Source organism: Rana temporaria, chromosome 2 (genome assembly GCF_905171775.1).
Source record: "Rana temporaria chromosome 2, aRanTem1.1, whole genome shotgun sequence".
In the NCBI taxonomy this organism is placed as follows: Eukaryota; Metazoa; Chordata; class Amphibia; order Anura; family Ranidae; genus Rana; species Rana temporaria.
In genome coordinates this window covers 131386282-131412440 of record NC_053490.1, presented here as the reverse complement: position 1 = coordinate 131412440, position 26159 = coordinate 131386282, and the positions used below count along the sequence as shown (strand labels likewise).

The 26159-nt window shown below is 44.1% G+C and overlaps 1 protein-coding gene across 1 annotated transcript in view; it reads right to left on the bottom strand.

Moving 5' to 3' along the window:
- Positions 1 to 11577: 11577 nt before the first annotated feature.
- MMP19 (matrix metallopeptidase 19) overlaps positions 11578 to 26159 on the bottom strand; it is a 42887-nt gene continuing 28305 nt past the window's right edge. The window contains exon 9 of the mRNA XM_040341057.1: positions 11578 to 12879. Within this exon, the coding sequence (XP_040196991.1) occupies positions 12643 to 12879 (237 nt within the window). The 3' untranslated portion in view covers positions 11578 to 12642. The remainder of the gene's footprint in view (positions 12880 to 26159) is intronic.

Here is a 26159-nt window from a genome sequence, read left to right as displayed (position 1 = left end):
CCCCCACACACACATATTGGCCAGAGTTCTTCCAGACCCCCCCCCCCCCACACACACACACATATTAGCCAGAGTTCTTCCTTCCCCCGCATCCTACCTGTGCTGGGTAGGAGAGAAGGAGCCGCCGCCGAATGGTTCAAACCGCTGGGAACATTACAGCTTTCAATTCAATAGCTGTGTGTTCCCCGCAGCGCGCATCTTATACAGCCCCTCCCCTCTTGTCCGGGAAACTTTGATAGACAGATCACCCATCCAATCCTGGGATGGGTGATCTGCCTATCAGTTTCCCGGAGGGGAGGGGCTGTATAAGACGCACGCTGCGGGGAACACACAGCTATTGAATTGAAAGCTGTAATGTTCCCCGTGGTTTGAACGCGGCGGCTCCTTCTCTCCTTGCTCGCCCCCCCCCCCCTGCTCCCAAGCAGCCAGCCAGACACTCGCCAGCCCTCAAAATTTACTCGCAAACTGCGAGAGGCGAGTAAATTTTGAGGGCTGGGTTAGGATGACAGCCATAGCAGCTATATTTTAATTCTGACAGACTCCTTTCATTTACATGTACATGGTGATGCACTGAGAGAAAGCACAGTGCTGCTGGCCCTTTTTATTGAATGGGTGTGTGTATTTAATGTTATGCAGAATTAAATTAATAGTGCAAAATGTTTCTTACACCATTTTTAATACTCCTTGTATGGGTGGCTCTGATCAACAACATTGTGTGCTGCTGCCCATAATTGTCGCACATGCTGCCACCTAGTGTTCAAGTATGGAAAGAGCCAATTGGAGAGAGAGAGAGAGAGAGTGTGTGTGTGTGTGTGTGTGTGTGTGTGTGTGTGTATATGTATGTATGTGTGTGTGTGTGTGTGTGTGTGTGTATATATATATATATATAATTTCTCATTTCTTTGGGGGTTAATTGAAAGAGGCCAAGCCAAATTCTGGAGCCACATTGTTGGCCATCTGAGTATTGACAACTATTACATTAACGCTGAAATTCAGGTAAAATAAAAAATAGCCTTTTGCTGTGGGGCTACCCCCCCCCCCCTCCATTGCAAGAGTTGGATGCTTCTTTAGGTTGGGGGAATATATTTTACGTACCCAGTTCCCCCTGCTTTCCCCAGGCCCTAGGATCAGTCACTGCAGCCTCTTCTGCCCTACACTCAGCAGTCGCAGATCCTGTGTCGTCAAGTCTAATACAGAGCCCATAGCCTAGAATAGGACGTGAGGATGGAATGGCGCAGTAGGGGAGAGCACTGGCTGCTTGAGACCTAAATAAGCTCTTAATGTTTGTAGTGCAAGGGCAGCCTTACTGCAAGAGGATTTTTCTGTTTCTTGGGGATGGGCTTTACGTTATCCCATTGGCATGCTACAGTCATAATATCCTGTTTTTCCCTGGTATCTGCATGTGACCCTTTACATGACTGGTAATAGGAAGGCCTTGTTCTGTACAGAGTTTATATTAGTAGGGTATCCCTTTTTTTTAAAGGGATCGTGCACATGGAAAGTTTTTACAGCTGCTGTTGGGGGGCATCTGACTTTTTTTGCCTTTAAATGCCCCTCCATGTTGGCCTATGTGTCCATGCACTCATAAACTTTCAGAGGCGTTTGGAAGCATAAGTGAGGGGCAGTCCAGGAGCAGAGGCTGTTGAGCTGTAAAAACGAAAAATACCAAAAAAATGCTGTAACAAGCTTTTGGCCACATTTTGGTGTTTTGTTTTTTTTTGTAGGCATTTTTACATTTATATATAAGGAGTGTAAAAAAAAACAGCTAAACGCTATTCAAAAATGTGTCTAAAAGTGCGTTTCTAACGCAGATTTTACTTTACAGCATCCTGTGTGAATGAGGCCTTAATACAGTCTTTTTGCAGAAACTTATTTCTGTTAAAACAAATGTTTTTTGTTAAAATGTATACTGGGCAATTACTAAATCGGCTTTGCTTTGTTTAACAACCTTTTATATTAACAGAGTCCTGGATCCTCATCCTTTTTTGTATGTTTTCCCCACAGGCACATCCTTGTAAGGACCACTTTTACTACAAATATTTATGTCATTGGAACTGTTAGCAATGTTTTTTTCTAAAAAATAAATAAAAATAAAATGGGGCCTTATTGCTCTCTAGCCTGAATAATATTAGAAATGCCTCATGAAAGCTATTGTGAAATAAAATGTACAGAAGGTTTATTTGTGATTCTGGTCATTTTGCAGTTTCCTAGTGTGAGTTAACTACTTTCAGCCAAAGCCAATTCTGGCATTCCTCTCCTACATGTAAAAATCATATATTTTTTTTTTTGCTAGAAAGTTGCTCAGAACCCTCAACACACACACATAAGTATATATGTATCTTTTAGCCCAGGGAATAAAATGGAGGTTGTTGCAATTTATGTCGCACGTTATTTGGGCAGCAATTTTTCAAACGCAATTGTTTTTTTTTTTTTTTGAGGGGGGGGGACACACTTTTTCATGAATTTAAAACCAAAACACTAACGTTGGCCCAATTTTGATGATGATGTTGCGCCAAGTAAATGGATACCTAACATTCATGGAATGGTGCCAAATTTCGGCACTTAAAAATCTCCATAGACAATGCTTTAATTTTTTTTTTTTAACAGGTTACCAGTTTAGAGGTAGATTAAGTTCACACCTATGCGACTTGGATGAAGATTTCTCTGCACCCAATTCGCATAGCAGGAGAATGTGACTGGCTCTCTATGGAGCCAGTTCGCATAGCTCTGCAGCAAGTCCGATGCATTTTGCAGGAAAAACATGTGCTTTTTTGGTCCGTTTCAGGTCCGAATTCAACCCAAAATTCGGGCTGAAATCGAACCTGAAATTGTTAACCAGGTTGCGGCGGACCCCTGCTGTGCAACGGATCCGTTTGGGTGTGAACCCAGCCTTAGAGGAGATCTTGCGCTAGAATTATTGCTCTCGCTCTAATGTTCACAGCGATTTCTCACATATGTGGTTTGAACGCTGTTTACATATGCAGGAGCGATGTACAGGGCCTTTAAAAAAAAAAAAAAAAAAAGTGTGTGTAATACACACACATATATTATTGCACACATACACACTAAATATGTGTGTGCATACACACCCACACACACCAGAAGTGACATCAGGACGTCGCTCCCGGCCTCGGAAGTTCATAGAGATGGCCGGGAACCATCTGGTCCTCGGACAGCTCTGTGGTAAACGGCTGCCTCTGGCCGATTTCATTCTCTGGCTTGCCAATCGCACCCAGCAGAAGCACCGGAGGGCAGCTATGACTGTGTGTGTTTGTTTTTTTTTTTTTTTTTTTTTTAACAATGAAGGGGAATGCCAGCATTAAAAAAAAAAAAAACAATATCTGAAGGATGCCTGCAGCCTAAATCATTTGGATTTAAAGCCCATTATGTCATATGACATCAATTAAGTAGTTAAAATGAGCAGGAAATCAACTTGCTGGGAAAATACAGTGATGTCTCTGAAAATACAAGGCCTCATATGATAACACAAAACTTGTTTTAAAAAAAAAATCCATTTAAATATGTATTCACTCCAAAAATATGATCTGTTGCGCTCAAATTTCCAATTCTTATCCATCCCTTTTTTTTTTTTTTTTTTTTTTTAAGCTGCTTTGTTTTCCAGGGTTCCACTGTGTGTAGGAACATACCCACCCTTCTTGCTCACTGCCAAGATGGACTATAGACTTTGGGATGTGTAGTGTGCCTACAGCAGTGCACTGCTTCTTCCAAACATAATTATGGCGAGAAATAAGAGGTTTGGGAGCTCACAGAGGGTGTTGCAAGGAGGCAGAAAATACACAAGAGTGTATTTCATGAAAAATTGGGTTACAGGGCCATTAAGTAGTAGATGAGTATGGATTATTTTTGGAGAAAAAAAAGGATATCACTAAAGTGTCAGTAATAAAGAATAGCAGCTAATCAAATTCATCCTTGCTTTTCCCTACTAGGCTGGATGCACGCATAGTAGACTTGAGTTCCTCTTATGCCGCGTACACACGATCGGAATTTCCCCAAAGAAAAGTTCGATGTGAGCTTTTGGTCGGAAATTTCGAATCATTGAACTTATTGTTTCTCGGCTCGTTTTAGTGTCGTACATCACTGCATTCTTGACGGTCGTAATTTTGTGTGACCGTGTGCATGCAACACAAGTTTGAAACAAAATTCCATTGAAAAAAAAATACACTGTTTGCTTGTCGGAATATCCGATCGTGTATACGTGGCATTAGACATTATCTGTGATTTCCATACTTCCAACCACATCTGTCAAGCTTGGTCCAAACAAACAATTTTACAATGCCAGAAAGCTGGAGGTTAGCTTCAAAGGAGATCTACGATCACGGCATACACTTTCATTTTATAACATCAGCAAAGTAATACAATACAGTGGAACCTCGGTTTACGAGTAACTTGGTTTGAGAACGTTTTGATTTGCGAGCAACTTTTTTTTTTATTATTATTATTATTCTGACTGTTTGCGAGTGTTGACTCGCAAGACAAGCAGAATTCAAGCTAAATAGGCCTGCAGTACCTAATTTGACCTGAATTATGGGGGGCGCAAAAACCGAAAATAGGCCTGCAGTACCTCATTTGCCCTGAGGTACGGGGGCGCAGGAGCTGAAAAAAGCCAATACATTGGCCTGCGGTACCTCATTTGGCCTGAAGTACGGGGGCGCAGGAAACAAGCCAAAGTGTCCTCGGGCCTGTTCAAATGTTTTCAGCGCTCTCTGGTCGCACTCGCTATTGCATCCAATTGAAGTCAATGCGGAACAAATTATTTCCGTTTCCATTGACTTCAATGGGAAAACTCGCTTTGATATGCAGGTACTTTGAATTACGAGCATACTCCTGGAACGGATTATGCTTATAATCCGATGTTCAACGGTACGAACAATGGTTATTTTTGACAATCCAATATAATCTTACTTGAAAAGTCTCATGTTGTGAGTTCTAAACAAAACAATAGGCGTGCTGTCCCTTTTTAAATGGAACAAGTATAAATGACTGCCCAAACAAACCTTAAAATAAGTGAATAAACTGTATCCTACTGTATACTTCAAATTGATATTGATTTCTTTTTTGTAAAATCGAAACCATCTGGTACGGAACGTTGGAGCATGGGTGAACACTGTGTAGTACACAACAGTTTGCTTGGTTGTTGTGGGCGCGTTGGTTGGTTCACAAGATTGGATGCTTTGATTATCACAAGATTTATATCACATAAGCGGGACGTGCACCCCTGTTTGCATTTTGTGCCTAGATTTATTTATTAAATGTACTTGTATAGTGCTGTCAGTTTACACACACACACACACACACACACACACACACACATATATATACAGTTTTGTTCAAAATTATTCAACCCCCCAATGCTGTAAAGGGTTTTAGGGAATTTGGTGTACATTTGTAATTGTATTCATAATGAAATCCTACAAGGACTTCTTAAAGAACCATATGCAACTAAAATTACATCAATTGGTTTTGTAATACAGTAGTACTGTAATACAGTAGTAAATGTTTATTTTGTGAATTCTTCATTTACACAATTATTCAATCCCTTACTACCACTCTGAAGAACAGAGGTTCATTGAAGTGTTTTCAATCAGGTATTGAAAACACCTGTGGATGTCAGGGAGCAGCAATAAAGCCTAATAAGCACCAATTAGGCAGCTTTAAAATTACTGTGATACTCAGCTCCTTCTAGACATTTACTGGTGTGGTTACAAACATGGTGAAGTCAAGAGAATGGTCCAGGAAGACAAGAGAAGAGGTGATTACTCTTCACAGGAAGGGCAATGGCTATAAGAAGATTGCAAAGATGTTAAACATACCAAGAGACACCATAGGAAGCATCATTCGCAAATTCAAGGCAAAGGGCACTGTTGAAACGCTACCTGGTTGTGGCAGAAAGAAGATGCTGACTTTGACTGCTGTGCGCTACCTGAAGCGTAGAATGGAGAAAAGTCCCTGTGTGACTGCTGAGGAACTGAGAAAAGATTTGTCAGATGTGGGTACTGAAGTTTCTGCTCAGACAATACTGTGCACACTGCGTAATGAAGGCCTCCGTGCCAGAACTCCCAGGCGCACCCCCTTGCTGTCTCCAAAGAATAAGAAGAGTCGACTGCAGTATGCCAAAAGTCATGTGGACAAACCACAGAAGTTTTGGGATTGTGTTCTGTGGACTGATGAAGCAAAATTAGAACTATTTGGGCCCATGGATCAACGCTATGTTTGGAGGAGGAAGAACAAGGCCTATGATGAAAATAACACCTTGCCTACTGTGAAGCATGGCGGGGGGTCAATCATGCTTTGGGGCTGTTTTGCTTCTGCAGGTACAGGGAAGCTTCAGCGTGTGCGAGGTACCATGAATTCTCTTCAGTACCAGGAGATATTGGATGACAATGTGATGCAGTCCGTCACAAACCTGAGGCTTGGGAGACGTTGGACCTTTCAACAGGACAATGGTCCCAAGCATACCTCCAAGTCCACTAGAGCATGGTTGCAGATTAAAGGCTGGAACATTTTGGAGTGGCCATCGCAGTCACCAGACTTAAATCCGATTGAGAACCTCTGGTGGGACTTAAAGAAAGCAGTGGCTGTGCGCAAGCCTAAGAATGTGACTGAACTGGAGGCTTTTGCCCATGACGAATGGGCGAAGATACCCGTAGATCGCTGCAAGACACTTGTGTCAAGCTATGCTTCACGTTTAAAAGCTGTTATAAAACTGTAAAAGGATGTTGTACTAAGTACTAAGATTGAATGTCACTCGGGGGTTGAATAAAACTGAGAATGATGTGAGCACAGAAAAGACATTTGTGGTTATTTCATTATAAATGTTATGTTATATTTGTCTGACCTACACGTGCCTCTTTGATTTAATTGTAAGCAGGATGACCGAATGATCAAAATCAATGTCAAACTGGCCAAAACAATCAATTTCAGTGGGGGTTGAATCATTTTGAATACAACTGTGTGTGTGTGTGTGTGTGTGTGTGTGTATATATATATATATATATATATATATATATATATATATATATATATATATGTATTATATACATTCACATCAGTCCCTGCCCTCAAGGAGCTTTACAAACCAATGTACCTAACTCCCATTCATACATTCACATATTAGAGCCAATTAACCTACCAGCATGTCTTTGGTGGGAAACCTGGAGGAAACCCACGCAGGTACAAGGAGAACATGCAAATACAGTCCAAGTAGTGCTGTGGCTACTGTGCTACTTCATAATAGATGTACTGTATGTGGAAGAAAGGGAATCCCCTCTGTTTCCAGATGTGCTGCCGACCTTTATCAAACCCACTCTTCCACTTCCGCAAAGGTTCTGGCTCTTATTACCCACAGGTTTCGGGCAATATCCTGTTTGGGGAGGGCAATTTCTCATAACTGTGCCCCACCCAAAGAGTACTACAAGCCCTGCTGGGATCAAAGTGGGATTAACAGTAGTATGGAGGAGCAATATATTCCAGAGCAGCGTGTTCAACATGCTCCCAGGCGTAACCTGCCTCTAGATGCAATGGTAGACTTACCCTGTACTTTCCTTTCGGGTTATGCCATTTCCTATAACCTCTCCAAAAGAGGACAACACCAGTATAGAAGGATTTCAACAAAGAAACATACAGACCTTTCCAGCAATGGGGTATGTTTTTATTTACTTTGGCAATCCAGTGACCCAGGATTGATGGGAGTAGTAGGAAAACGTCTGTCTCTGCAAGAAACCGTGCCTTGGAAAAAGTATTCATACTCCTTGAAATTCTCCAAATTTTTTCATGTTGCAACCAAAAACGTAAATGTATTTTACTGGGATTTTATGTGTTGGACCAACACAAAGTGGCATATAATTGTGAAGTGGAAGGAAATGAGCTGTGGATCTCTGCAGCTCCTCAAGTTACCATGGGCCTCTTGGCTGCTTCTCTGATTACTGTTCTCCTTGCCTGGCCTGTCTGTTTAGGTGGACGGCCATGTCTTGGTAGGTTTGCAGTGGTGCCATACACTTTTTCCATTTCAGATGGTGGATTGAACAGTGCTCTGTGAGATGTTTAAAGTAGGGTTGTCCCGATACCACTTTTTTAGGACTGAGTACAAGTACCGATACTTTTTTTCAAGTACTCGCCGATACCGAATACCGATACTTTTTTAAAATGTGTCCCCAAATGCAGCCATGTCCCCCCCATATATGCAGCCATGTCCCCCCCATATCCAGCCATGTCCCCCCCCATATCCAGCCATGCCCCCCCCATATGCAGCCATGTCCCCCCTATATGCAGTCATGTCCCCCCCCATATGCAGCCATGTCCCCCCCCATATGCAGCCATGTCTCCCCCATATCCAGCCATGTCTCCCCCATATCCAGCCATGTCCCCCCCCATATGCAGCCATGTCCCCCCCATATGCAGCCATGTCCTCCCCATATGCAGCCATGTCCTCCCCATATCCAGCCATGTCCCCCCATATGCAGCCATGTCCCCCCCCCATATGCAGCCATGTCCCCCCCCATATGCAGCCATGTCCCCCCCCCATATGCAGCCATGTCCCCCCCCATATCCAGCCATGTCCCCCCCATATCCAGCCATGTCCCCCCCATATATGCAGCCATGTCCCCCTTACCGTACATGCTGCCGCATCCCCGCTGCCGCGCCGCATCCCCGCTTGGTTAATACAGGCGGGGAACATTACAGCTTTCATTTGAATAGCTGTAGTCTTTCGCGCGGCGCTTCGTATAGACACTCCCCCTTGCTCGGGATTGGACAGTGCAAGGGGGATAGTCTATACGCGACACGGCGGGAAAGACTACAGCTATTCAAATGAATGCTGTAACGTTCCCCGCCCGAATTAACCAAGCGGGGATGCGGCGGCGGCGGGGGGGGAAGTATTCTATTTTGGTATCGGGGGTATTTGCGGGAGTACGAGCACTAACACATTTTTTATTTAGTTTTATAGCCTAACCCTGCTTTAAACTTCACAACTTTATCCCTGACTTGTCTGGTGTGTTCCTTGGCCTTCATGATGCTGTTTGTTCACTAAGGTTCTCTTACAAACCTCTGAGGGCTTCACATAACAGCTGTATTTATACTGAGATTAAAGGAACACTAAAGGAAAAACATTTTTTTTGTAAAATAACAAACACGTTATACTTGCCTCCACTGTGCAGCTCGTTTTGCACGGTCCCCGAACCCGGTCTTCTGGGGTCCCTCGGTGGCTGTCTCGACTCCTCCTCGCAAGAGCTTTCCACTTTCATGCCAGTGAGCTCGCATGGTGGAAAGCTTTTGCGGGCACGCTCCCGTGATACAGCGGCGGGCACAGCCGCCGACGGTATCACTCGGCCCCGCCCCCGGTGCACCGCGTCATGGGATGTGATTGATAGCAGCGCCAGCCAATGGCTGCGCTGCTATCAATTCATCCAACCTAGCCAATCAACGGCCAGGCTGGGAACCAAAGAGGATGACGGGGACGAGCGCGGGACTTTTGAGGGGTGAGGTAAGTAAAGTGGGGGTTTTGGGGGGCGGTACCGTTGCATGTTTTTTCACCTTATTGCATGGGATGCATTAAGGTGAAAAAACATTTACCTTTACAACCCCTTTAAATTACACACAGGTGGATTCTTTTTACTAATTAGGTGACTTCTGAAGGCAAATGGTTCCATTAGATTTTAGTTAGGGGTATCAGGCTGGGTTCACACTTATGCGAATCAGATGTGGGTTTGCTGTGTCCAATTCACATGACAGGAGAGAGTGTGACTGGCTCTCAATGGAGCTGGTTCACACATTTCTGTAGCGGCCTTGGAGCGCATGTTTCAGGTCCGAATTCAGGCAAAAATTGTTGTTGTGATTGTGCCCTATGCATAGTGTGAACCCAGCCTCAGAGTAAAGGGGGCTGTATACAAATACACCCCCACACTTTTCTGATATTTGTACAAATTTTTAAAATAATTTTTCTTTTTCACAATTACATACCACTTTGTGTTGATCTATCACATAAAATCCCAATAAAGTACATTTACGTTTTTGGTTGTAACATGACAAAATGTGGAAAATGTCAAGGGGTACGAATACTTTTTTCAAGGCATTGTATCTGTTACTCATATGACCACAACCCAGAATGGATATGTTTGCTACAGGAACAAAACACAAACAATAGTGTACCCTGATTGCACACCTTACAGTAAACACATCCTTGCATGTGCTTAAAGCGGTTCTCCACCCTAAAGTGAAGTCGCACTGATCGGCACCCCCCCCCTCCGGTGTCACATTTGACACCTTTCAGGGGGGAGGGGGGTGCAGGTATTTGCACCCACTTCTGGCCCGGCATTCACCAGGCAAAAGATGGGCATTGCGTCACATCCCGTCGCCCCCCCCCCCCCGTTGTGTGCTGGGAACACTCGGCTCCCAGCACACAGCAGGAGCCAATCGGCGGGCGCAGAGCGACTCGCGAATGCGCCGTAGGGAACCGGGTAGTGAAGCCGAAGCGCTTCACTTCCTGGTTCCCTCAGCGTGGATGGAGAGGGGAGCAGCAGGATGATGAGCGATCGCTCGTCCTCTGCTGCGGACACCGCTGGACTCCAGGACAGGTAAGTGTCCTAATATTAAAAGTCAGCAGCTGCAGTATTTGTAGCTGCTGGCTTTTAATTTTTTTTTTTGGCGGAACATCCGCTTTAAGTGACTTGACATGATGGTGCTGTCATTGAGGCAGAGAAATAGCATGCATTAAGCTGAAAACCTTCATCATTTCTTAATGGAAACTACATTGGTTTTGGATCACTTTAAAGAAATCGCTTTTAATTAAAAAAAGATACATGATAAAGGATTCCCGGAGTATTATGGGTAAGCTAAACCACAGAGACTTATTTGCCTGTTTTGAGGTTGTCTCTCTCTGAATTAAACCTTTTACTGAGTCGTCCAATAAGAGGCGAGTCATTCCACTGACTGATTCCCTTGTGTAAAAATGTTCCCTGAACATCCCCTGAAAAACATTTCAGCTTCAGCTATTGAGATCTGTAAGAAACTGGCTATTTTTAAGAACTGATGCTAAGGAAAATTCCCCTGCCATGAACATAAAAAATAAAACAGTTGAGCTTCGAGGGTTGTATCTTGGCGACCTGGGGTCACAGAGACCGCAAATTTGGGGGGTATGTAGCCTAAGCCAGATTTTGCACTCTCCGGTTTTAGTAAATCAACCCCAGTACCAATGTCAGTAAAGGCACATGATGCACTGTGCTTTAGCCCCACCCACAGATTGTTCTTTGAAGTGCAGAGAACAAGGAGAGATCATGTGACCAGACTAAACTAGATGTAAGAATTATATTTCAAATAATTGGATTGCTGCAATATATGGATGAATTGTTTAGTGTGATTTTCCACAACCCATATGAGTAAAGGGGAAGAGATGGGTTTATATACAATTCAGTATTTTTTCTTATTTAATGTTTTTATTACTTCATGGACACTGAACTAAATGATACTTATAGAAAACAAAATTTTCTTGCAAAAATGAATTAGGGAAAAATTAAATGATATACTCAAATGTTTCTGAAACATAGGATGATGTGTTTACCCAGGTTTTCTTGATACAGAAATACATTTTTATTTAAAACAACAATTTCTACAAAATGTTTTATTGCTTGGAGTTAAAATTCATCACCTGCCAGCAGGTGGCACTGCAGAGTCTTAAATTTCATAGCAGGTTCATGAATCAGCCTTTTAAATCCAGATACATAGTTTATACATTATCTACTGCTATTATTCCACATACATGCTGCATGCCTGCATCATATATCACAACAGAATGTAGTCCAAAAATATTGGATGTAAAGTTCATATTTATCTTGATGTATGACTAATCTAGGTTACCTTATTATACCAACTAGTATAAAAGTACTCTTAGCTTTATTAGGACTTTCTAAGTGCTAAAGTATATAAAGATCATTTTTTTGGTGCCTGTTTTGGATTTTTTTTTTGTCTATCAAAGCCTATATAAGAAATTGATTTTACTGTGTTATTTGTTACCTTAATAACAATATAGTGAACACGAGTACAGCATTACCCTAGACTAGCTTTATAAACATGCAGAACTGTTGGAATTAATATTTAATATGCAAAAAGAGCAGAAGGTTAATTTAACTCTTCTATAAAAATGCCCCTGTGTTTGGTTCATTAAAAAAGAGGAATAATGTTTTTTTGGAAGGATTGCAAAGTGCAGTACATAGATTCAGCTGTAGGTGGTGCTGTTTTCGTAGAAATATCTGTAGGTTTGTCAGCCAGGATTGTGAGAATGCTATTATATAAAAATGTCCAGGCTATCAAGGCATGGCTGTTGAACTTTCTATACAGTAATTTTTTTTTTTTTTTGGCATGAAGTTCACATGTTAAGACAGCGGTTGCACAGAGCAATACTGAAATATGTGAATCTGTCACTGCCTTCCTTTTCAGGTTTTGTGCATCCATCCAAAGATATCAGCAATAAATTATGGCAGAGTAGTGCTGCTGAATGTTGTTCCTGGCAGGTGAGCACATCTCAGAATGCAGCAGTGGTCAGTCTACAGAGGAAGTTTGTACCGAGTGATCTTCAGTCCATTATAGGTATAGATACCATTGCTCTGGTAGGGTAAATGTATAACAGTGTCATCAGTCTAGATGGATGCACTGCATCCAGCGTTCTGCCTTGCTAAGCGGGTATCCGCGATCCACACGTAACTGCTTGTTCACCCGCCAATACTTGTCTCCTTTAAAGAAATAGATCTTGCCGTTCTTCCAGGTAAGAGCTGCATCCAGTTTTCCAGGAACTCCAGTAAACAGACTGGATATTTTCTTTGGCTGTAATATACTCCAGGCCAGCTCATCCCATTGCCAGTATTCGTCACCCTGAAAAATAACATCACCATAAGGTCAGATCATTCATTCCAACAAAAATCTTCTCATAAAATGATATGTGAATTTAACATATTTTATGTGTGTTATATACCTGTAACAGCTTGCGTTGTGTATACATCTAAAAGCCCTGAGGCTGCTGCTGGGGACCGCCATCTTGGATGTGATGTCAGCAGCTCCCGCAGACTCAGAACTAAACTACTATACCAATACTCTATAGCGGGGTCCCCAAACTTTCTAAATAAAGGGCCACTTTACTGTCGTTCAGACCTTAGAGAGGCCAGACTGTGGCCAGTGGGAGTAGAAAATGTCCCGGGGCCAGTGGGAGGAAAAGTGCCCCATGTTTGGTTTGAGGGGAGAAGTAGTGTCCCATCATTGGGAGAGATAGTGCCCCATGTTTAGTATTAAGAGAGGAATAGTGTCCCATCAGTGGTATTAGTGGGAGGAATAGTGCCCCATTATTGGTATCAGTGGGAGGAATAGTGTTCCATCGTTGGTGATAAAGGGAGAAATAGTGTGCCATCATTGGTGTCAGTGGGAGGAATATTGCCCGAGGGCTGGATAAAGGGAAGCAAAGGACCACATCCGGGCCTCGGGGCTGCAGCTTGGAGACCACTACTCTATAGTATTCCCCCTCGTCCCAAAAGAGGAGAGGACTCTGATGTACACCTAGGGAGAGGACTGTGCCAGGGAATTGACTCTTGTTGAGGTAGTCAAAAATTTAAATAAGCATTTTTTTAGTTTAATTTTACTGTACTATCGTGGTTCTCCCGTGCGCGTATCGTCCCAGTGGGCGAAGTCCCGCCCACTAGGACGATAAGCATAAGGGAGAACCACGCTACGTCAGCTGCAGCCACCTTTAATCTACTGTTGGTCATGAGATACCCAGTATAGGAAGGCTTGTTTGACCTATCTGTTAAATCATGGGTCCATTGAATGAGGTGAGTGGCCTGTGTTATCTATGGTGGAGGCACACTTATGGACACACATAGATGAGAAGCATATAAGCACAGGAATCATGCTTTGGGGATCTATATCTATTTGCTCTTCTGGCCATCTTCTCTTCAATATGGACTGTCATATTCACTTTTAATAAGGACTACACCCAGGGCCAGATTAAGAACATCATGGGCCTGGTGCTGAGGATTTTGGTGGGGCCTTTTAGGCTGCATTCACACCTCCGCGACAAGTAACGCCGCGTACGCAGCGTATTTTGCCGCGAATAGTGTAACTTTTTTTTTACAAATCCTTCCTATTGCTTTGTATGGCCGAACGCCAATGCCGCCTGAAAAAAAGGGTCCGGGACTTTTTTTCATGCCGCAGGTGTACGGCGTCTATGAGATGTGAACCATCTCATAGACAGCAATGGGAATTCTCCCCTCCAGCGGCACGAGCGGCCGGCGTCGGGCGTTTTGTCGCGGAGGTGTGAATGGGGTGTAATAAATAATAAATAAATGCGTGGGAATGACATGAACGCAGCCCAGCCAAGGCAAGTGACCAAAGGCACAGAACCCAGAAGGAAGACCGGGTGAAGATGGAAGCGCCCAGGCCCCGCCCAGGCCCCGCCGCATTCAGCGCAGCACTGGAGGGCTCAGTCTGAAAATTTAAGTGTACACTAATGTGCTAATATTCTGTGCATACTTGTACGTTGTGGCATAACCTACCCCAGGGCCTCTAAAAAGTAGTAATGTCAGGAAAGTTTACTACCGCTTTATTATCACAGGATCCCAGGAGCCTCTCATGGGGCCCCCTACTGACCCGGTGGACGGTGGCCCTTGGGCAGTGCCTAAGTGCCTAAGTGCACAGTTGCCAACATTTAAAAAATATTTTCAGGGCCACTTTTTTATATAAGTGCTATATTTAGAGTAGCTGAGATCCCCGATGTTCCTCTATACATCATAGTAGTAATCACAAAATTAAATGAGTACTAATAATGGGGCAGAACAAATATGAGAACTGATATTTCCTTTAGTTGAACTAACAAAAGTGTGTCCATTCTAGAGCTGGTAACATTGAGGATATTCAGTATAATTTTAAAGAACTGTTTTTGTGGGTAAGCGACATAGGGGAGGAGTATGGACGGTATATAAGTGGGAAGTATGTGCAGGTGAGGGAGAGGAATGTGGAGGGTCTAACAGTGGGCACTATGTACAGGAGAGGAGTACAAAGGGTACGGAAAAAAGCACTATGTACAGGAGAGGAGTGTGAAGGGTATGACAATGGGCAGTATGTACAGGAAGAGTGAGGGGGTATGACAGAGGGTAGTACGTACCAGAGAGAAGTGTGGAGGGTATGATGGGGCAGTATGTACAGGAGAGGAGTGTGGAGGGTATGACAGTGGGCAGTATGTACAGGAGAGGAATGTAGACGGTATGATAGTGGGCTCTATGTATAGGAGAGGAGTGTGGAGGGTATGACAGTGAACACTATGTATAGGAGAGGAGTGTGGAGGGTATGACAGTGGGCACTATGTATAGGAGAGGAGTGTGGAGGGTATGACAGTGAGCAGTATGTACAGGAGAGGAGTGTGGAGGGTGCGACAGTGGGCACTAAGTACAGGAGAGAAGTGTATGACAGCAGGCACTATGTACAGGAGAGGAGTGTGAAGGGTATGACAGTGGGCTCTATGTATAGGAGAGGAGTGTGGAGGGTATGACAGTGGGCACTATGTACAGGAGAGGAGTGTGTAGGGTATGACAGTGGGTACTATGTATAGGAGAGAAGTGTGGAGAGTATGACAGTGAGCACTATGTACAGGAGTGGAAGGATATTTAGGGACTGAGTAGTGGTTAAGCGGGTCATACATGAATTGAAATTACGCCAATTATGCAGAGACCAGCCATAGTCAATCTATGTATGGGCTAGCTGGTTTTACACAAGTCAATCTATTAATCAACTTGAGTACAACCAGCCTGTTTTTTTTTCTTAAAACAATCAGTGCTGCCAGCTAAAGTTAGCAACACTGATCATTGTACGCACTGGCAGAACACAATAACACTGCAGGAGTGATTCCCCCATCCACAGGTCAGCAGGTGAGAGGGTGTGTGGGGACAGGCTGGGGAGAGATACTAGTCAGTGGCTGGGTAGGCACTGGTAGTATCAGAGCCAGATACACACAGGTTACATACGCCACGATCGTTAGAGCGAGAACAATAATTCTAGTACTAGACCTCCTCTGTAACTCTAAACATGTAACCTAAAAAAATGTAAAGCATCGCTTAGGATACCAAAAAAAAAATTGTGCTAACTTAACTAACTAACTGTTTTTTTTAATGAATGAAACATTTTTTTCCAAAAAAACATGTTTGAAAAATTGCTGCGCAAATACCGTGCTAGAGCTGCACAATTTATCGTTAAAAAAAATTGTGATCTCGATTCAACCCCCCTGACATCTTCAATGCAGAGTTTGCTGATTCTTTCATATAACAAGTGGAGAGACTTTCAGCTGTCAAAAGAAAATATCTGGGCAGTCTGCCAAGTTTTTAACAGGAAACATTGTAACTAACGCTTCCTTCTTAGATCAAAGGGATACACTTCTGTGTGTAAAGAACAAATCTGGGCAGTCTGCGAAGTTTGTAAACAAAATGAAACATTGTAACTAATATTGTAACTAAATTTAACCACTTAAAGTCCAATACTTGTTTCTTAAGTTATAAAGCAATATTATTTGCTAGAAAATTACTTGGAACTGCCAAACATTATATATATTTTAGCAGAGACACTAGGGAATACAATGGCTATTGCTGCAATATTTTATGTCACACTGCATTTTCCCACTTCAATGAATAATAAAAACCATAAAAACAAAACAGTAAAGTTAGCCCATTTTTATTTATTTTTTTGTTTTAATGTGAAAGATGATGTTACGCCGCAACAATCGTGAGAGAATCGCGATCTATCTTCTAAGCAAAAAAATTGCAATTCTCATTTTAGCCAGAATCGTGCAGCTCTACACCGTGCAACATAAAAAGTGCAAAGACCACCATAGAGTAATTTTCTAGCAAAAAACAAATGATGATTTTTACATGTAGTAGAGAAGTGTCAGAATTGGCCTGGGTGGCGAGGGGTTAATTACCATGAGTAATATACAAATAATTATTATAAGCACTGTGATCCTATCAGTCTGCTGTAGTGTGTCAGCTTGTATTTATATTGGCCGCTCTGAATGTAGCTTCTGACAGGCTGTGCAAGCAGGCCCGTATCTCCGGAACCATAAATGATAGCCGTCCCATATTTTAACCAGTTGTGGGGTAGCTCTTCCCATGCCTACCCCCAAATGTGGGGTTTCTGTGACCTCTGGTCATCGAGCTACAACCCCCCAAATTCGATCTTAAAAAAAAAAATTCTTAAAAAAAAAAAATAAAAAAAAATTTTTTTTTTTTTTTTTTGGGCAAATGGGCCTATCTTGAGAAAGGGGCCTGGAGCTGCAGCTCCATCAGCCCCATTGTTAATCCGGCCCTGACTACACCAGTACAGTGTGCTCTGTACAGAATTTACAACAGTTGCATTTTGCAATTTTGGTTGGTTTTATAGCGCTGCACTGTTTTTTTATGAAGTTACATATCTAGGATTTGATATATTGGCCTTGAGTGCATAGCTGTTTACATGTGAGATATTTTGTTTTTGTTGACCCCCATCTATTTGAGTTCTCTCATTTACTGTTGTAGTTGCAGGAAGAGAAAAAAAAATCGGTTGATTCGCCCATCAACACAGCCAGTGTTAATGGAGGAATCCCTCTCGTGGAGCTATTGTGTTCTCCTGGTGGGATACCGTGGGTAGCCGTCCCTGCTGGGAGAACACAGTGATTACTGCTAGCGGTTATAGCCACTGGTAATAATCCCATACTAAAAATCCAACCGGCTGGTTGTACCTAAGTCTATGGATGGATTGACTTGGATACAATCAGCCTTCCAATAGATGGATTGAGTCTCAGCCAGAGGCGTCCCTAGGGGGGGCCAGAGGGGGCCCTGACCCCCCCAACATCATGCTGTGCCCCACCATGTGCCCCCCCCCCCCCCCCAAAAAAAAAATTTTTTTTTTTTTTTGTTGCAATTTTTGTATTTTGCTCCCCGAGAGGGAGAGCATCCCCAGTCAGCTCTGCGGGGGATTCCTCCCCCTCCCTGTGCTCGCCGACACTGCATAATGCGAGCGCTCACACAACCAGATATTCTAGCCTGGGCCGTGTTTAAGTGTGTGCACTGCAGACTGCAGTACACTGTAATCACTGAACTACATTATCTCCATCCCTTCTCTCTCCCCCCATCTGTCTCCCTCCCCCTCTCTTGTTCTTTCAAAACATTCACAATTTACTTTCACTTTCAGTTAGGCAGATAATATACGGTGCAAATTTCTTTCCTGCATCCACAGATTGCAGGAAAGAAACTTGCATGATTCCCCCATCAACACAGACAGTGCTGACGGGAATATCCCTCCTGCCCAGCAATTGTATTCTCCCGACAAACAGTGATTAACACTAGTGACTATACAGCAACCACTAGTGATAATTATAAGAGAATCTGCTCATTAATGGTTCAAATCTCAGCCAGTTTCTGCTGAACCAGCTGAGATTTAAACTGTCTATGGCTGGTCTTAGCTCTTAGGCAGCCCATACATTGATTAGCACTGTGGAGTGTCGGCTTCCTGGCGTGATCGGGCATGTGGGATTTCAATCACACCCGAGCCCATCTCTATTGGTTGTAGACAGTTGAGCTCCCTGCAGGTTGCTTAGCAGCAGTGGACCCTTCTCTGACATGCTGATCGGGATGCAATCCAGGTGATTCTCTTAGTCAAATCCTAGTCATAAATATCAGAGATTTTATTGATCAAAGCCCACACTTTACAGGCATAGAGCCCACATGGTTGCTGATCATTCGGTTGATTATATTTATGTGGTTGTACTCTTGATGCTAATAAATACTGTGTTTATTAGATCTGACTGGGAGCATCACCTGGATCACATCCCGATCAGCATGTCAACAGAGAAGGTTATACAGCATTACTGCTGCTAGGTGACCAGCTGGGGGCTCGGCTCTCTATAACCAACAGTGCCAGCCTTCCCCTGCATGCACCCATAATGTCACCAGCACTAGGTCCTAATAGACTGCCGCCGCTGCCAAGGAGACAGATGCCAGACCAGTGCTGTAAATAGCAGGGACAGGACAGCTGGGGATCCCCACTGTGGGAGAACACCAGGGCCCGGTGGCAAGACAACCTTTGCAGCCCTGATAGTTCTCCCACTGCTTTGGACCCTTATATTTTCTTGGTGTGCTGGTGACATATATCGCTTGTTTTCTGCCACCCTGGGGGGCCCCAGTATAGTAGGAAGGGAGCTCACTGCAGAACATGTGAAAGGGCCCATAGTGGGATCGTAGTAAAGGGCCCCAGGATGGATATATATATATATATATATATATATATATATATATAATTGCATTTTATAGTTGGCCCCCCTACTTTTGTCCCTGTCCCCCCATGTGCCCCCCCTAAATATGAAAGCTGGAGACGCCACTGGTCTCAGCTGGTCCCTGCTGAAATAGCCAAGATTCGAACCATCTATGGCCGGCTTAAAAAAAAAAAGAAAAAGATTTGCATTGATGACAAACTATGTTGCTATTACACTAAGGTGACCAGATGTTTAAAATTAAATCTGGGGACATTTTTTTTTAATGGCGGCAATCAGCGACTCTCTGCCCGTCGCCGCCTGCCTCACAGCCTGCCAAGTCTTACTCTCTGGCCCCCAGGCTACTACTGGGTGGGGAACAGAGGAAGATCACTCCACAGGGAAGGCAAGGAGATAGGCAGGCTGCTGGCTGGGACTTGAGCCAAGGCAGAAGAACATTCGAGCGGAGCTGAATGGGCAGGCACCCGAAACTGAAGAAATATTCCCTCCGCTCCGACCAGCTCCGATCATCAGAAAAGAGCACAGATAATGGAAAAAATACACACCCCTAAGCTAATAGGAGCGGCATGGAGGGGTTGTGTAATTTAGATTTTCTTTTAATTCTGCACTGACTGTCTTTGAAATTGCCCCAGCCTCTGTTCAAATCCATACCGAGGACAAAACCAGGGACAGATTTGGTCCGGGGACATTGACCACAATCCGGGGACTGTCCCTGGAAAACGGGGATGTCTGGTCACCCTATATTACGCAACGACTTCTTTTTTAATTTACCTCACAGAAATGTCCCCGTAGCAGTTCTTCCCGAACATGTCCAGTCTCTATCTAAAGCTCTCACTTTAGGACTATAGGGCCAGATCCACAAAAACCTGGCGTAACTTAAAAAATCCCATTTAAGTTACACTGCCTTAAAATTTCTACCTAAGTGCCCGATCCACAAAGCACTTACCTAGAAATTTCAGGCCGTGTAACTAAAATTCCGCCGGCGCAAGGCGTTCCTATTCAAATGGGGCGAGTCCCATTTAAATGAGGCGCGCTCCCGCGCCGGCCGTACTGCGCATGCGCGAAGTTACATTACGCCGAGTTTTGTGGATCGCGCCGGCTTAAAAAAGTTGCATCGGGAAAAAAAAAAAAAATTGACAGCGTCGCTCGGCATGCATTCCTGAGGGAGAACTCCATGCCAATTTCCAAAGAAAAAAACGGCATGGGTTCACCCCCCAGGAGCATACCAGGCCCTTAGGTCTGGTATGGGTTGTAAGGAGACCCCCCTACGCCGAAAAATCGACGTAGGGGGTCCCCCTACAATCCATACCAGACCCGTATCCAAAGCACGCTACCCGGCCGGTCAGGAAAGGGAGTGGGGACGAGCGAGCGCCCCCCCCCTCCTGAGCCGTGCCAGGCCGCATGCCCTCAACATGGGGGGGTTGGGTGCTCTGGGGCAGGGGGGCGCACTGCGGGCCCCCCCACCCCAGAGCACCCTGTCCCCATGTTGATGAGGACAGGACCTCTTCCCGACAACCCTTGCCGTTGGTTGTCGGGGTCTGCGGGCGGGGGCTTATCGGAATCTGGGAGTCCCCTCAAATAAGGGGGCCCCCAGATACCGGCCCCCCACCCTAAGTGAATGGATATGGGGTACATCGTACCCCTACCCATTCACCTGGAGGCAAAGTGATAGTTATTAAACACACAACACAAGGGTTTTTAAAATCATTTATTAGTCTGCTCCGGAGGCCCCCCCTGTCTTCTTTAGCTCTAATACCAGGGGGGCTTCTTCTTCCGCTCTCCGGGGTCTTCTTCCACTCTCTGGGGGGGTTTCTTCTTCTGCTCTCCGGGGGGGGGCTTCTCCGCTCTCCGGGGGTCTTCTTCTCTCTTCGCCGCTCTCCGCTGTTGACTCGGCGAACCCCGGTTCTTCTGCAGATGTCCGGTGCCTTCTTCTTCAGCGCTGGCTGCCTGCTATCTTCGTGTGTTAGCTCAATTACTAGCAGGCAGCCATCGCGGTCTTCTGTGACGTCAGGTTCTTCTTTGCCCTTCTTCCGATGTTGACTCGTCGCCTCTTGTCACTGTAATGATGGAAGCGCGCCTTGCATCCCATTTATATAGGCATCACCGTCCCATCATGCTCCGGTAGGTACCCACGTGGCGGATGCGGTACTGCATCCTAAGATTCGGCAGTGTAATTCAATTACACATGCCGGATCTTCTGCCTAACTTTGGAAAACTGCTTCTGTGGATCAGTTCCAAAGTTAGGACAAGGGATACGATGGAGTAACAGCAGTTACTCCGTCGTATCTCTTTTGTGGATCTGGCCCATATTTCCCATAAACGGAACATGTGTCACGTCTTTCTTCTGCAGCGCATAGTACTGAACAATATGTCTTATTACCAGATATGTGACTAATTATCTTTAAACAGCAGCCCTTTGCTTCAGAACACCACCATAAAACTTAAAGCAGGTTTGGCTGAACTATTCTGAAGTTACACTGAATTATCTTCCTCGCTGAGCCATGTGCCAATGGTTCTCATAGGTAATGAGCCACGTGTTGGAAATATGGTGTTTGTTATTCTGACATGTCCCAGAAAAGAGACTATAGTGGTTGGAGTAATCCAGCTCATTCATATACAGGGGGCAATGAGCCACACTCATTCTGAGAATATAGCACTATCCCATCTTTGTTATTACTAATGATAAACATTTAAAAGAAACTATTTAAATAGACAAGCTCTGCTTAGTGTCATGGTTCTGGGAATGCAGCAAGTTCTGAGACCAGGCAGCTGCTTACAGCAAAATGAGAGGTTGATGAGAACCTCTTGGAGCTTCAAAGGCATAGGTTGGGTTTTCTTGAATGGTGTATTAACCACTTGCCCACTGGGCACTTTCACCCCTTTCCTGCCCAGGCCAATTTTCAGCTTTCAGCGCTATCACACTTTGAATGACAATTGCGCAGCCATGCTACACTGTACCCAAACTAACTTCTTTTGGTGGTATTTAATCACCACTGTTTTGTTTTTAAATATATTTTTAAATGATATTTCTTTTTAAATATTTTTTTTTCTTAGTTTCTGTTATAAAATTCTCAAAATAAGTAATTTTTCTCCTTCACATCCGTACGCTGATGATGCTGTACTGATAGGCTGCACGGATGGGCACTGATGGGAACTGATAGGCCGCACTGATACAGAAGGTGCCACTAATAGACATCACTAATGGCCACTGATTGACAGCACTGATGGGCACAGATTCACATCACTTGTGGGCACTGTTGGTGCTGCACTGATAATCAAGACACAAATGATAAGTGTCCTGATTATCAGTGTAAATGTCCCCTGTGTGGATTTGCTGGTTATAGGCTCTCCTCTCCTCACATGCTGTCAGCATGAGCAAAGGATTGCCAATAACTGGCAAATACTCACTGTGATCAGCTGTGATTAGACACAGATGGTAACATGGTAAAGAGCTTCTGTGATTGGTTCTTTAACCCGATCTGTGATCAGCTTCATCCCAAAGACACAGCGATCACAGATCCATGCCGATGCGAGCTGCAGAGGGCGTGCGGGAAGGGGGGGAGTGGTTAAAGGCTAAGGTCACCTCTATGAAAAACATTTTTGTACATGCACATATTTTTGCAGGAAAAAATTGGCATTTGTTTTTTTCCACAATAGCCTGTACAGCATTGCACCAGTGATGAGTGGATTGTGTGTGCAATGTCTATCTCCTGCAATGTCTTCCACCAGCTCTTTGCCCATAGCTCTCTATGGGCTTTCAGCTGCAGGAACTGTACTATGAGTGTTCTGATTGCCTCTTTTGTAGTTCATTGAGAACTGCTAGTCCATCTGCCGCTTTGGAAGAGGGGGAGGAGCTACGACGACGTCACCCACGTTTGCCTCACTGAGACCATCACACGCTGTTTACACTGAACCGGGCCTCCGAGCTGCGGTACAAGCCGTTATTCTTGCACTCGGTTCAGAGTGCACTACAATGTGAGTGGTTTTTTACTATTTGTGTTTCGATTATTAAACCTTTTAAGCAGTGAACACTTAGAGTGTGTCCTTTTACTTTCTCGGTCCATTGATTGATCTATGGGAGTATTTGTATATTGCTTGCTGGTTCCATCTGGTGGACGTTTTTGGAGTTGAGCCCTGAAAGCTGCTTGCCATTTTGGAGGATATGATTATTGCTTTTTGACCTAGCCACAGGTCGAATCGCTGAGGTGAGAGGCCATCCATTAGCCTTGGTGGAGGATTATCCTGTCCTATGGGTCACAGATCTGATGAAGATTTCTGCACTTTATATCACCATTGTATTTTTGGAGCACCTTTATCACTTTGCACTTTATGGATTTTATGTCTTTTGATTATTTATACATTTTAGATTTATTTGCGCTGCACTATTTATTTATTTATTCGCTTTGGAAGATGAGACTTGCAGTTTATTCATTCACAAATCTCTATGAATGATGACGTGGCTGTGTGGGCAGAGCCCTGCACAGTTGTACCGAATTCAAAAGTGACAGCAGCGGGGAGAAGAAGCTCCACACGCTGTCACAGGGGATAGGAGGGGTCAGACGAGTGCTTAGTAATATGTTACACCCTATATATACTGTATATTCACCTTATATAAAGGTGAACTTAGAGGGAGATTTACTAAAGCTGGATTGTGCAAAATCTGGGGAAGCTCTGCACAGAAACCAATCAGTTTCCAGGTTTTATTGTCAAAGCTTGTTTAAACAAGCTGAAGTTAAAAGCTGATTGGCTACCATGCACAGCTGCACCAGATTCTGAGCGTTCCAGTCTTTTAAATCTCCCTGTTACCCTTTAACCCCCTTCTGTCTTCACAATATACTGTGAGCGGGCGGGTGGTACACTCACGATCATATATTTGTACATGACTGGCCTTCGTCCGGGTTTGGAGCGAGTATGCTCGTAGGGTTGCCTCTTTTTCTTCAAGCCGAACCTGAACACTTTAGTGGCACATGACAATTTTTTAATATAGACTATAGGATTGTAACAGACCTGGGACACCTTTTGGCACTCAAAAGAGAATAGGAATGCAGCACACATAGTGCCCCCTCACCCTCCTGTCAGGCCCTGTTCCAAGTCACATTGCAGTCTGAATAATGTTTGCCTGAGTTTCAGGTGGACTAAAACCCAGGCACATGATTCAAAACCGGGACTGTTCGAGTGGCAACCCTATATGCACGCCCCCTCCTACCGATCCGTGCTGTGATTGGCAGCAGATTTCAGCCAATGATATCAGCTATGTCCAATCACACACAGAGTTCTGTGCATAGGAACAGGGATCTGGCTGTTTCTGCTCCCTGAAAAGCAGGGAGGAAAATATGCCAGATCAGAAACTAAAAGCAGCACATATTACACATGTTATTAACCCCTTCCCAGCCAGTGTCATTAGTACAGTGTGTATATATATATATATATATATATATATATTATACACACACCATAGTTTGTAGACGCTATAACTTTTGTACAAACCAATTAATATACACTTAGGCCCAGATTCACAAAGGAGATACAACGGCATATCTCCAGATACACCGTCGTATCTCTGAGTTGTGCCGTCATATCTATGCGCCTGATTCTTAGAATCAGTTACGCATAGATTTCTATTAGATCCGACAGGCGTAAGTCTCTTACGCCGTCGGATCATAACTGCATATTTACACTGGCCGCTAGGGGCGTGTACGCTGATTTACGCCTAGAAATATGTAAATCAGCTAGATACGTGAATTCACGAACGTACGCCCGGCCGACGCAGTACAGTTATGCCATTTATGTTAGGCTTTTCCCGGCGTAAAGTTACCCCTGCTATATGAGGCGTATATGCGGCGTACCAATGTTAAGTATGGCCGTCGTTCCTGCAGCGAAATTTGAAAATTTTACGTTGTTTGCGTAAGTCGTCCGTGAATGGGGCTGGACGTAATTTACGTTCACGTCGAAACCAATACGTCCTTGCAGCATATTTGGAGCAATGCACACTGGGATATGTCCACGGACGGCGCATGCGCCGTTCGTGAAAAATGTCAATCACGTCGGGTCACATAACATTAACATAAAACACGCCCCCCTGTCCCACATTTGAATTAGGCGGGCTTACGCCGGCCTATTTACGCTACGTCGCCGCAACTTACGGAGCAAGTGCTTTGAGAATACAGCACTTGCCCGTCTAAGTTGCGGAGGCGTAACGTAAATAGTATACGTTACGCCCGCACAAAGATACGCGGCTGTATGTGAATCCGGCCCTTAGTATACTTACATTATATACACTTTTTTTTTTACCAAAGACACGTAACAGAATACATTTTGGTTTAAATGTATGAAGAAATTCGATTTTTTTTTATTGGATATGTTTTACAATAGAAAGTAGAAAATATAGTTTTTTTCCCCAAATTCTCAGTCTTTTATTGCTTATTTAATAAAAAAATAAAAAAAGGGTGGTGATCAAATACTACCAAAAGAAAGCTCTATTTGTTTAAAAAAAATGATATAAATTTAATTTGTATACAGTGTTGGATGACTGCGCAATTGCCAGTTAAAGTAGCACCTTGCTGAATAGCAAAAAAATGCCCTGGTCATGAAAGAGGAAATAACCTTCTGGAGGTCAAGTGATTAAAGGGGTGTTCCAGCCTTTTTTTAAGTTTATTAAAAGTCAGCAGCTACAAAAAGTGTAGCTGATGGCTTTTAATAAACAGACACTTACCTGCTCCACGGTTCCAGCGACGCGCCGGCCGGGGCTCCGCTCCTAGTCCCCCCCTTCATTCCTAGTATGGGCACCCGGCAGTGACAGCTTTCGGCTTCACGTCCGGGCACCCACTGTGCATGCGCGAGCGGCGCGGCGCTGTCCGATTGGACAGGCGCTCGC